Source organism: Podarcis raffonei, chromosome 10, assembly GCF_027172205.1.
Source record: "Podarcis raffonei isolate rPodRaf1 chromosome 10, rPodRaf1.pri, whole genome shotgun sequence".
In the NCBI taxonomy this organism is placed as follows: Eukaryota; Metazoa; Chordata; class Lepidosauria; order Squamata; family Lacertidae; genus Podarcis; species Podarcis raffonei.
This window is the reverse complement of record NC_070611.1, coordinates 4978320-4991061: the sequence shown is the minus strand read 5'-3', so window position 1 is coordinate 4991061 and position 12742 is coordinate 4978320. Positions and strand designations below refer to the sequence as shown.

Sequence of the window (12742 nt, the reverse complement as noted above, 5' to 3'; positions counted from 1 at the left end):
AAGCCTACCAAACTGCAGACAAATGGGTCCAGGGGCTTCTTGTGCTGGAAGTCAAAGGGATTCGTTTTCCTCCACAGTCCCAAATGAGGGGGCGGGGCAGGGAATGAGGTTCTGTCTTAAATATGCTGTTTGAACATATTGTTCTGCTAATGTACAAGCAGCAACTGTTCTGAGCAGGCGTGGAGCTGGCATGTTGCCTGACAAGGGGATAATGATGAAACACCCTCCTTCCTCTTTTCTTTGAAAGCAGAAGCAGGCAGTAAAACGATCCCAGCTTCCCAAAGCACTTTTTGGACTTACACTCAGAGGGTCCTGGCTTATATTATTGATATTCAAAGACAGAATGTGATCTTTGCTGCCAACGTAGATGCGGTCCTGATCTTCATCCATCACCAATATCCTGTAGTCTAAGGGGTGGTGGGAAAGAGCATAAAACTGAGCAGTCTTCGTTTCCTGCAGTTCTGCGAAAGAAAGAGGAAGCATAGCTTAATAGATGCATTCATTGGCTTCCCTTGCTTGTATAACCGCATCTTGATAAAAGATGTAGCGTGCCAATAAAAATGCAGATTTAGCTGTACCCACAGCAACTTAAGAATTTAAATGCATCATTCTTAGACTGAAGTAAAGCATCTGAAATAGCCTTATTCATTCATCCAAATGTTGTCTTAATGGAAATTAATATTTACAGCTGTGCCTTCTAAAGCACATCATATATCAAATTAATCAATTAGAACTTTGCATATTATGGCCCACAGAAATAAACTTCATCTAACATAACTAAGATATAGATTAGCTAGAATCAATTGAGGCTTATTTTCTGGGGAACTATTATGTCACAAAGAAATGTTTCCCCCAGTCTCTTAACAGCCCAACCCTGTGCATATCTACTCAAAGGTAAGTTCCACTGACTTCTCTGGAACTTGCTCCAAGATACGTATGTACAGGATCGCAGTATAAACTGGTTTTAACTCTTTCATGTATAACTTTTTTTCAATTTTAAAAGTGTCTGACTTAAAAAAAAAGGAAAACACACACACACACACAGAGAGAGAGAGAGAGAGAGAGAGAGAGAGAGAGAGAGATGTTTGTGTGTGTACAGAGACATTTATGAGCTATGTTCTTATTTTCTTGCTAACTAGGAATCATATTCAGATTGTCTCACTTTGCACACCATCGGGCTGCTACAACTCAACATTATGAATATTGCTAGAGGACAACTGCTGGCATCAAACATAGATTTAGTGCTTCAAAATAAGCCACCAGCATTTTAGTGTGTATTTCTTCTAATAGACACAATTTTGCAAGCAATTTTCCTTAATAGAAAGAATTTGTGCATGTTATTTTTGCAAAAGCAGGCATTTTTATAGACATGTTCCCCCTAATATGTGCATTTTTGTGGAAATAATTTGACTGAAGAACTGCACTACAAAATTCAGAGAATTGTAATTTCAAAGGAGAGCTGTGTTTCTGTTCACATATTGTTTCATGCCAACCATGCAAACTGCAGCATGACAGCATCCTTAGGATAACTTGGATTAGGACAGGTGTAGGGAACCTTCTGACTTGCAGATGTGGATGAGCTGCAACTCTTATCATCCCTGGTCATTGGCCATGCTTGCTACAGCTCATGGAAGCTGTAGTTCCGGCAACATCTGGGAAGTTAAAGGTTCCCCCCTCCTGCATTACGATTTTCAGCGGTGGTAAATTTGTGGTTGTTCATTCACACATGCCTATGTTCACCGATGAATACCCCCTATTTCCACATAAGTTCAAGTGATCAAAGTTGAGGGATCTGCTATCATTTCATTAGAAATAATATGTTCTTTTTAAAAATAATAACTTTTAGTAATGATTCTCTCTCCCCCCCCCCCCTCTCTCTCTGTGTGATGGCCAGATCTGCAACTTTGATCTCCTGAAAAACAATCCAAGTCGCATGCCTTATGAATCTGGGAATGTCACCAAGGAAAGCATTCAAGCCTAGATGTTAAATGAGCCATTAGAAAGTAAAGCCTCTTAGCACTTTTGCAAGTAATATTTTTGCATGCCGATCAAAACAAGGCTCCAGTGTACTCCTTCAGTAAATAGCTACTGACCCTTTCTCTACAAGAGTTACCTTTGTTCTTTCTGCCTAAAAAAGGTCAGTGAATAAAGTCTTGGCTGTCCTGAGGTGATTAAGTCAATACCAATGACAATCACACACTCAGAAATCTGATCTATAACAAACCAGTTACTTAGTGCTCCCATTTCTTTAAATAATGATAGATTATAAATATTTGCTCTCCAGCACACTCTGAAGCTATTATCTGAAGGCAAACTGGAGTTATACTGAGGCCAAACCATATGATGTGTGAAATATGTGGATACATTTTGATGTGGAGTGGGGTGGGGGGTGAAATAGCAACCAGCAGTGGGAGGAAACAGGTCATCAGGCTTGCACAAAGCAGGAAGTATGGGTTCAATCTTTTTGCTCCATCCCATTGTCCTCACAAATAAGCCCCATAGCAGCTTTTTACCCTAGGAATATCTACTGGAGCCAATTGAAACATCTCTCTGGAAGCAAACAGCAGCTTGAGAGAAGGGGGTTTGTGCTTGAGAAAAAAGTGTTGAGAAAAAGAGGGTTAAAGATGAAGAGGTTAAATCGGTAATGATACAATGGGCCAAAGATTTTGGGCATAATATTCAACTTGATGACTGGGGAAAACTGTGGAAAGAAAATTTAAAATTTACTGCATGCACGGCGTTGAAGGAAAATGTTATGAAAATGTTTTATAGATGGTACATCACACCGGTAAAACTTGCAAAAATGTATAAGACATGTAATAAGTGTTGGAAATGTAAAGAAAAAGAAGGAACGTTTTATCATATGTGGTGGGAATGTAAGAAAGTGAAGAGTTTCTGGGAAGCGATATATAATGAATTGAAAAAGATGTTAAAATATAGTTTTGTAAAGAAACCAGAAGCTTTTCTTTTAGGGATTACAGGAAAAGAAATAAGAAGAAAGGATTGTAAACTTTTTCAGTATGCAGTTACAGCAGCAAGAATTTTAGTGGCCCAGAAATGGAAACAAGAGGAAATACCGACGATACAAGAATGGAGAATGAAATTGACAGACTATGCGGAACTGGATAAACTAACCGGGAAAATTAGATATGTGCGAAACCAAAAGTTCATCGAAGACTGGGGAAAGTTTGTAGAATATCTGAAAAATGTATGTGAGGTGCAAACAACGCTAGTGGGGTTTCAAGAAGCACTGTAAAAGTTTAAGATGTATTGTTAAAAAGAAATATAAAGGGGAGGGAAGTCAAATGGCAATATAACGAAGGGAATGCGTATTGAAGAATAATTATAGATGATTACCAGAGAAGCTGAAGGAAGTCCAAAAAGAATTAATTTATTAAAATTTGGATAAAATTGTATAATTGTGTTGGAAAATTAATAAAAATCTATTTTTTTAAAAAAAGAGAGAGAAAGAGGGTTTTAAATATTAAACCTTCCCTACAAGGCTTGATCTCCGTCTCCCAGATGTTATTTAATTGTGTTTGTTTTCTTCAAAAAAGAACAACAAACCATCACCAGCTTGGCCCATTGCCCACTGGCTTTGCCATAACACCAAGATCCACAACAACAGTTGAAAACAGAAGATGAAATAGAAGTGGCGGACAATGAATTCTGCATCGCCATTCGTTTTGATTTATCTGGAGTCTACATCAAGCAAGTTCACATCTGCACATTTAGAGCACAAAGGTAGCTTGCATGTGTGAATGAGCCACCGTAGACCTGACATCAGAGACAGCCTATTTGTATCACACACAATACTTCTCAGCGGAATTGGCTCATGCAGCCAGCTGCAAATGATCAAGTCCTGAGTGGCGGGGGATTGAGAAATCAAATGATGTACAGCCATGTGTAAACCAGACCGGTACCATACATTTCATTCTCACTGTTATGCTTTGGCTGCTGCCACAACAGACACTGAAATAATTTGTCTATGTGTTCATTCTCTGCATGGCAGTGAGGATAGGCTTGCAGGCATTATCCTGCAACCAAATTTGGGCAGAAAAAAATTGAGACTTAAAAGATAAATGCCAATATAGAACAGAAGAGGGAAAATAGATAGATGATAGATGATAGATAGATAGATTCCTTTTCTAAAAGCATGTAAGACATAGGGCCAATTCTTATTTGATTGTAGTGATTATACTGGTCAATATTTTGCAAGTTGCTAGCTTTAATTAAGGAGCATGTAGAAATTACAAATTTCTTTAATGGCTCCAGTGGAATTTCAATCCAGCACACACACAAAACCCCCACACCCACCATTTATGCAATATCATTCAAATATAGACCCTGTGGAGAGTGTGGTGACTGCCCAGGCTGCCTACTGCATCCCTGTAGCTGCCAAGCAGAAGTGGTACCATCAGTTAAAAATACCCAGAAAGTTTACTGGTTAATTTTTCTAGTAAGGCTCTTTTCCATACTGTTTGGTACCATTGGTCCATGCTTACTCCTGACAGGTCTGGCCAGTGTCTGGTTATGATGCTTCTGGCTGCTGAAAGCATACAAATCAATATGGCTAACCTGATCCAAAACACCCACCCACCCCACTCACACATGAAAACAAAGACCACCACAGCCAACCACAAATGAACAGCCACACCCTAGGCCAACCCCAACCTCTCTCACCACCAAAGGAACACAAGTGAACAGCAGAGAAGCAACGCTGACACAAAACCCCACATATATTAACTAAAATAGAAACATTGCCACCCGATCCCACCCCCACTCACCTTTCCCCCCTCCACCTAGGACATTTTTAGACCTTGTCCTAGAGTTGAGCTGAAAACACTACCCTACTGGCCCATGAAAGTGAGGCAGCATTTTCTGCTCAGTATTATTAGCATGATGGAATAATAATAATAATAATAATTTATTATTTATACCCCGCCCATCTGGCTGGGCCTCCCCAGCCACTCTGGGCGGCTTCCATAAAAACCAAAAATACAGTAAAATATCACACGTTAAAAACTTCCCTGAACAGGGCTGCCTTAAGATGTCTTCTGAATGTCAGGTAGTTGTTTATCACTTTGACATCTGCTGGAAGGGCGTTCCACAGGGCGGGCGCCACTACCGAGAAGGCCCTCTGCCTGGTTCCCTGTAGCTTTGCTTCTCGCAATGAAGGAACCGCCAGAAGGCCCTCGGCGCTGGACCTCAGCGTCCGGGCAGAATGATGGGGGTGGAGACGCTCCTTCAGGTATACTGGACCGAGGCTGTTTAGGGCTTTAAAGGTCAGCACCAACACTTTGAATTGTGCTCGGAAACGTACTGGGAGCCAATGTAGGTCTTTCAAGACCGGTGTTATATGGTCTCGGCGGCCGCCCCCAGTCACCAGTCTAGCTGCTGCATTCTGGATTAGTTGTAGTTTCCGAGTCACCTTCAAAGGTAGCCCCACGCAGAGCGCATTGCAGTAGTCCAAGCGGGATGGAAGGATGGGCTCTTCCACTGATGGCGTCCCTCTGGCCTTCTAGATGTTGTTGGACTCCAACTCCCATCAGCTCCAGCCAGCCTGGCCAGAGGACCCAAAGTTTCACAGCATTTTGAGGGTCAAAGATTTCCTTTTCCTGCTCTGTTGCCAATGTGCAATAACATGTGGCCCAGAGCCAAACACTCAATTGATTCAAGTGAAATTCTTGTTCTTTGGAGGACTGCATAAACTGAGCCTGCATGCATCCATGCATCCATGCCACACAGTAATTTAAACACACATTGGGATATATGCATCCCTACTATCCTTCCTGACATGGAAAAGATCCTGTGTAGGCATGCAAACAAGCCTTAAGCTAGGCTTATGGGAAGAAAATTATAAAAGGCCACTCACTCATATATTAAAAAGGAAGACAAAAAGCAGTAAGCAAGGGTGTCAGTCTGCAGTTACATACCATGTTTGATTAAAGACTTCTCTGAGTCCGTATAGTGGCAATATGCGTGTCAGCATTTTGCCCCTTAATAGATTGAGTACCCTCCAAAAATCTATTTCTTATTTATTACAAAAAGATTGCTCTGTTGGCTTTTTAGCCAATAAAATATACAAACACTGGAGCTTAATTAAAAAGGTGTCATGATCAAAGCTTCTGCTGTATAACAAAGGAATGGATTTTAATTCCCCAAGATGCTGTTTAGAGTTAAGATTTATTGTCCCAGTGTAGGATATGGGCTTTCTCAAGGTGCCCTTGGCAGTGGGGGAGAGGCCAGGGGGACATAGATGTGGAACATTTTCTCCTTAACTCTAATGGTTATAGAAATATTTATTGTGCAGTAAGTTTAAACAGCAATACAAGGCAATAAGTCCATGCCTGTCATGGATTGAGAGGGGACGAGAGCTGTTCATAAAACAGGAGGAGGGATCCAACCATCCTCCAGATGTTGTTGGACTCCATCTCCTACCACCTCTGGAGAAATACCACAATAGCGGGGGCTGATGCAAGTTGGAGTTCCACAATACCTGGCCGGGGGGGGCACAGGTTCCCCATCTCTGCTGTCTTGGACAAGTGCTTTGATATGACACACCTTTTCGAGCATCTCTTTGGCTTTTTTGCAATGTGCTTTTTTCGATGGCCAGATAAGAAATTCTTCACACACAGAGAGAGAGAGAGCTGCAATGAGAATGAATATTTACACAAATTCCTTAAATCATCCTGTAACTATGATCATGACTCAGCCAAAGTTAGGTGCTAAACTATGAATGTCAAATCAGAAGTAAGTCCCTTATAGTTGAATGGAACTTACTTACTCCAGACCCTCTAAGGGTCCCTATTTTCCAGGGACATCCCAGATTTGATCCCGGAATGTCCCACTTTTCCTTAGGATGTCCCTATTTTCACTGGAGAAATATTGGAGGGTATGGAGTTATCCAACCCCCGAGCCGTCTGAAGGCAATCCTGTATAGGGAAGTTTTTTTTAAAAAAAAATTGCGTTTTTATATATGTTGGAAGCTGCCCAGAGTGACTGGGGCAACCCAGTAAGATGTGTGGGGTACAACTAATAAAGCTGAATTACTTAAAAGTGTGTCAACAACATGGGAAGTTTGGAAAGCTCTGCTCCACACCGTAATCCAGCCAACATGAGGAACTTTTCTCATGTTTTCTAGGTACTGCTCAAGACTTATGACACATTTAGTGGTTAGGGCACGATTCTAACCTTCCCCTGGTTGGCATCCATCTGTCTCGGGAGACACTGAAGGAGTCCGCTTTTGGGGGTGAGGTCAAGCTGTTGGAAGGTTGCAGCACCTGCTGTGGCTGTAGAGTAACCTTCCCCTACTCCACCCACAAACAGATGGTAGTAGAGGGTTTTGCAGCATTGTGGGTTCATCTCCATATCCATGGCTCTGTAGCTCATGGAGGCCACAGTGGAAGATGGGAGGGGCAGGACAACTGGGTCAGGCCACATGCCTTCGTGTGATGGCAGTAAGTCTAGCTCAGGATCCAGCAGAATCCAGACTGCCCCTGCACCAGAACTGCCCCACCCTCAGGATACCCTGTTTGGGGATTTCTGCTGACTCCTGCCACTGCAAATCCTACCACTGGGCCTCCCACCTGACTGCACACCTCCACTCATTTCAGCACCTCCTCCAGTCCAGCAGAAAGGTGTTTGCATTGCTCTGTTATTCAGTTAAGGATTGAAGAGCCTGAAGTGAAAGTTCCTTTCTCACTGGATACAGCAGCTATTTTACCCCCATGTCTGGCTTCAGGTTTGGTCGCTAGTAAGGTTTTGTGGTGTGTTTTGTTTTTTCAATTAGCTGCTACCGAGCTGTTCATCTACCCCATGCTGAGTGTATGTACGGAACAGGAAATTGTTAAAATGCTGAAGCTCTCCAAATCACTGGAGAAAACACAACTTCTCCACAACAATTCAAAGCTTTAACCGGCCCCATAGTTATACATTTGTAAGTCTCATTTGTTTGTGCCTGTGTGCAGATAGCAGGTCAAATATGAACATCACACACGACTGTAAAAACTGTTCCCCATCCCCTTTCCAGCCACTCTCTTCTCTATTTGTACATAATCACAGAGCCCCATTCCTTACATAGACTTGAACAGTCACAGCTTCCTTCCAAGAATCCTGGGAACCATAGTTTGTTCATCATAGAGCCATAATTCCCAGCACATTTAACAATCTACAGTTCCCAGGATTCCTTGGGGGAAAGCCATGACTGTTAAGGTGATTTAAGAGTGCTTTAAATGTGACCTTAGAGTGGCAGGACCTTGCCCCTTTCCTCCCCTCCACCCAACACATCCATCAACAGGTACTTATGAACCGGGAATTTTGTGCACATGCCTGTACCTTCTGCTATGCAACTTCCTTTCTTGGTGAGGAAAGATGCACAAACTGAGCAACCCTGTATAAAGCCAGATGAAGCACCTTCATCACACACTCTTTATCAAATACATTAATAGTAAGGTAAAGGTAGAGGGACCCCTGACTGTTAGGTCCAGTGGTTGACGACTCTGGGGTTGCGGCGCTAATCTTGCTTTATTGGCCGAGGGAGCCGGCATACAGCTTCCATGTCATGTGGCCAGCATGACTAAGCTGCTTCTGGCGAACTAGAGCAGCGTACAGAAATGCTGTTCACCTTCCCGCCGGAGCGGTACCTATTTATCTACTTGCACTTTGATGTGCTTTCAAACTGCTAGGTTGGCAGGAGCAGGGACCGAGCAATGGGAGCTCACCCCGTCGCGGGGATTTGAACCGCCAACCTTCTGATCGGCAAGCCCAAGGCTCAGTGGTTTAGACCACAGCGCCACCCGCGTAGCAGTACTGTGCTAAAACCTCTCTTCCTGTTTCTTGAAGCTTCTCTTGCAAAAGAGGCTTCTGTTTTTCTGCTTCTTTTGCATGCTGCGTTAGGATTTCTAAATTCCATAGAACAGTAAGGTTCTTATCATTGCAAGATGGCGAAGGGTGGGGTCTGTTTGTCTTTCCATTAACCATTTCCCCAGTGCAGCCTAGGTAATCCTCCCCTGAGCTATAACTGAAGCCCAGGAAGCCCAGGAGCCTGGCTACCAAGCACCTGAGATTAGGGTGCTTGCTGGGTTTCTTTTAAAAGGGGATTCTTCCTTTGACCTTTATAAAACATATCTTTCAGTACTTCAGAAGTAAAAAATAACAATAAAAGAAAACTAACTGCCGGGAGCATGGTGTCAGGGCTGGCCCTACCATTAGGCAAACTGAGACAGCATCCTCTGTGCCCCATAAACCTGCCTGCTGCCCTCATTTGTGGTGGGCCATGCTGTCCTATTGCCAGTGCTGAAGCTGACTTTGGTACATGGAATTGGGGAGGGAAAGGCTATCTTGTCCTCTGCAGGTATTGGGATGCTCTGAGAGGCAGCCTATCCATCATTTTGTTCACAGCAAATCCAGCAAAGGAGCACCTGGGAGGGCTGCAGAAATGCAGACCACCAGACGGATTGTGAAATGAAAAGAAAAAACACTCACAAAACAACTTGGCCACTTCAAGGTAAGCACAAAAAACCCCACCCTGCTCCCCACTCATAAGAATTTCGTCAAAAAAAATCCCCCTCCTCTTTCATAATTTTTGAGAGCAATTTCTTTTCTCATTAATTGATAGAGTACAGCCAGACAAAAATTAAAAGACTTTTTTTGGCAAAGCAATAATTAATAGACTTTCTGCACCTTTGAAAGGGGTGATTTAACCCCTTTTAGTCCTGATCCTGTTCAACCACCCTCCTGCCCCAAAAGCTCTTTTGACAGTGAGGGTGAATGACACATTTAATGCAGCATAGAGTTTGGCCTTGTGACAAAGCATTAACAGAGCGTTTCTGAAAAACTTCCAAGCACAATGGTGTTCTTCTGACCTAAATAAACACCCAGAGCGCCACAGAATGGGAGCGTATAATACCTGTTTGCACAAGAAAAGTTTCCATTTGCCTTTTGCAAATAATTTTGAAGCATTCCATGTACTGATCTGTGTTCGTGACAAATGAGTATGTCAACTGGCTTGCAAAGTTTGGAGAGGACTCAGAATACAACTGTAGCTCAGGGGCACTGTGGCTAATGCGAATTGGCTCCTTATTGGTTCCTGTTCTACATCCCAATGAGACATCATATTATTACGCCACTTCTACCCCTCACAATTGTGAAAGAGAACCATAGAATCACAGAGCTAGAAGGGACCTCAAGGAACATCTTCCAATCCAACCCCCTGCCATTGCAGAACATTCAATACTATAGCCTCCATGAACCTCCTGCAAATAGTTTTGAAACGGAATGAACTACTTTTATTCCATGCTGTGTACGAAAGAAGCACAAGTCCGTTGTCTCTCCTCTTCCCTGACTCCCCCGAAAAAATATCTCAACTTAGGTTTAGCCAAAACATTGGTTAGGATTTAAGAGATAACTTGTGTGCTTTTCTGTTTAGGTTTCATCCGAACAGAGAGCAATTTAAATAAATAAGCCATCTGCAATCACTCACACCATGTTTAAACTAAACTTGCCATATTTATTCAGAGGCAGCAGAAAAGCCATACTTTGGTCTAGAAAAAAAAATTAAATGGAATTTACTCTCCTCTTACCCTTTGATTAAGCATAAAATTGCTTCAGATAAGAGCCACTGTGTTTAGAAATCAAACCTTACAAGTTATTTTAGCATACACAGTGTTTTAAGCAATAAGAGTTACTCATATTATCAAGCTATTTCTCTCCTTGGTTGTAATAATCACAAAGAATGCAATATAGAGTCGTTTTTTATGATGCACTGGCATGGCCATTAAGGTAGAACATAAAGGGAATGGATTCTTGGAAAGCACAATGTGCAAGCCAGCATATCCATCAATCAAGGGGACAAATTAGATGTGACCCATTCAGTAATGGCTGGCAGGGCAGGAGCACCTTCCTGACCTCCTATCATCAGCATTACTCTAGCTTATGGGAGAGAGAGATGGAAGGATGAAGAGGCAGTTAGGTGGACACAGTGAAAACACACAGGGGAAAATAATTCTATTGGCACCAACCAGGTATTCCCTTCCAACACAAGTAGCACTTTCGGAGGAGAATTTTTCCTCAGGGCTCTCAAAATTCATTAGATATTTCACCCCAAAAGGACCCTCCATTTTACAGCTAGTAATTGAGTTGTGCAAGGCCATTCAGTGAATACATTCATGAGAAGTCCAAAGGCATGTAAAATAGCATGGTGTCTGCACAAAATATTGTGGCAGAACTGACAAGTGACAATTCAAGCCAATAGTGAGTCCCACTAGGACAGTGATGGCCAAACTTGGCCCTCCAGCTGTTTTGGGACTACAACTCCCATCATTCCTAGCTAACAGGACCAGTGGTCAGGGATAATGGGAACTGTAGTCCCAAAACAGCTGGAGGGCCAAGTTTGGCCATCACTGCACTAGGAGAACATCTGAGAAACAGATGCCTTCAAATATTGGTTTCCAGGCCAATACAGGCACTCCAGTGTTCCTTAAAAGCTGGTGAGTCAGGTGTTTCTCAATGCGATGAATAACAATTGACATTCTTCCCTGAAAGTCTAGCATTACAAAACTCTTCTCTAAAAAGCACAAACATGGGTGAGTCCTGGATATCCTGTTAGCTTGTACAGATCAGCAGTGAAGCCTAACAGGCCTGGCTTGTGCCCCATGTAAATGGTGTGTGCTCTAGAATTTGCCCCATAATAGTGGATGTCAATGTGGGACTCTCCAGCTGCTTCAAAATACAATTCCCATCAGCCTCAGCAAGCAGGACCAGTTGTCAGGAATTATGGAAGTTATAGTCCAAAACGTTTGGGGAGTACCATGTTGGGGACCCTTAGCAGAAAAACAAGTGTGCTGTGAGTTCTCTGAAGTTAGGGTGCCCTCTAAGACACAAATCAGAATATGCCTTTTATATATGTTTTCTCTATTTCTTTCCACGAGGCAGCCTGACAAAACATACACATCTGTTGCTAATCCTGTTTCCTATTCATTACTGCCTGAAAAGCTCTCCTTCCATCGACTTGTGTAATCTTGGGCATTTTTCCCCATCTTCCTGGGTCTCGGTTGTCAGTAGTGTTTATCTGTTAGGTTTATTGCTGGCTTAAGCTAATAAACGGTTAAAAATTTCACACGCAGAACTTCAGGTGCAAAGCACAACATTAACTCGCACAGCCAGTAAACAGTGGATGCCTTTGGTTTCACTTCTGCAGATGGGACTGTGACTTTCTTTCCAGAGAATGCCAACTATTCCGAAGCCAAAACTGCATTTAAATGCATTAAACAGGCATGGCAATTACTTGAGTAGGGCAAATGCTTTATTCACCCAATTTAAACCTATCAGATGCATCTGCAATAGATCCATATAAATCACTCTGGGATTTTTGCAGAGGACAAAAGGGACATGCTTTGCTGTTGAGCTCACTTAAAATGTTTTGTTTTTCAGCCTTTCCCATCCTTTCCTCTCATCTCTTCTCACATCATTTACAGTTTTCATTATTAAAGCACAGGCAGCAACCATTTTGTTCCGTTCCCGGCCACCACACGCATCGATGTGGCACGTATAAGCAAGCCCCTTCCACCCTCCTTCTGCCTTCTTCCGGGTCCAAAAGGACCAGTGTGTTGGCAATTGTGCATGCAAACACACCTAAAATGGTCACTGCTCTGTATATTACATAGTTGGTAGTGCACAAATGTTATAAGTCTCTTTGGAGACTCCAGGCAAAAAAGGAAGGTGAAAAACTATTTTAGTTCCA

General features: G+C 42.6%; 1 protein-coding gene across 1 annotated transcript in view; it reads right to left on the bottom strand.

Annotated features, from left to right (window-relative positions):
- Positions 1-12742, bottom strand: part of SEMA3C (semaphorin 3C) — a 122398-nt gene that overhangs the window by 66699 nt on the left and 42957 nt on the right. Inside the window, exon 3 of the mRNA XM_053404663.1 lies at positions 301-461. Within this exon, the coding sequence (XP_053260638.1) occupies positions 301-461 (161 nt within the window). The remainder of the gene's footprint in view (positions 1-300; positions 462-12742) is intronic.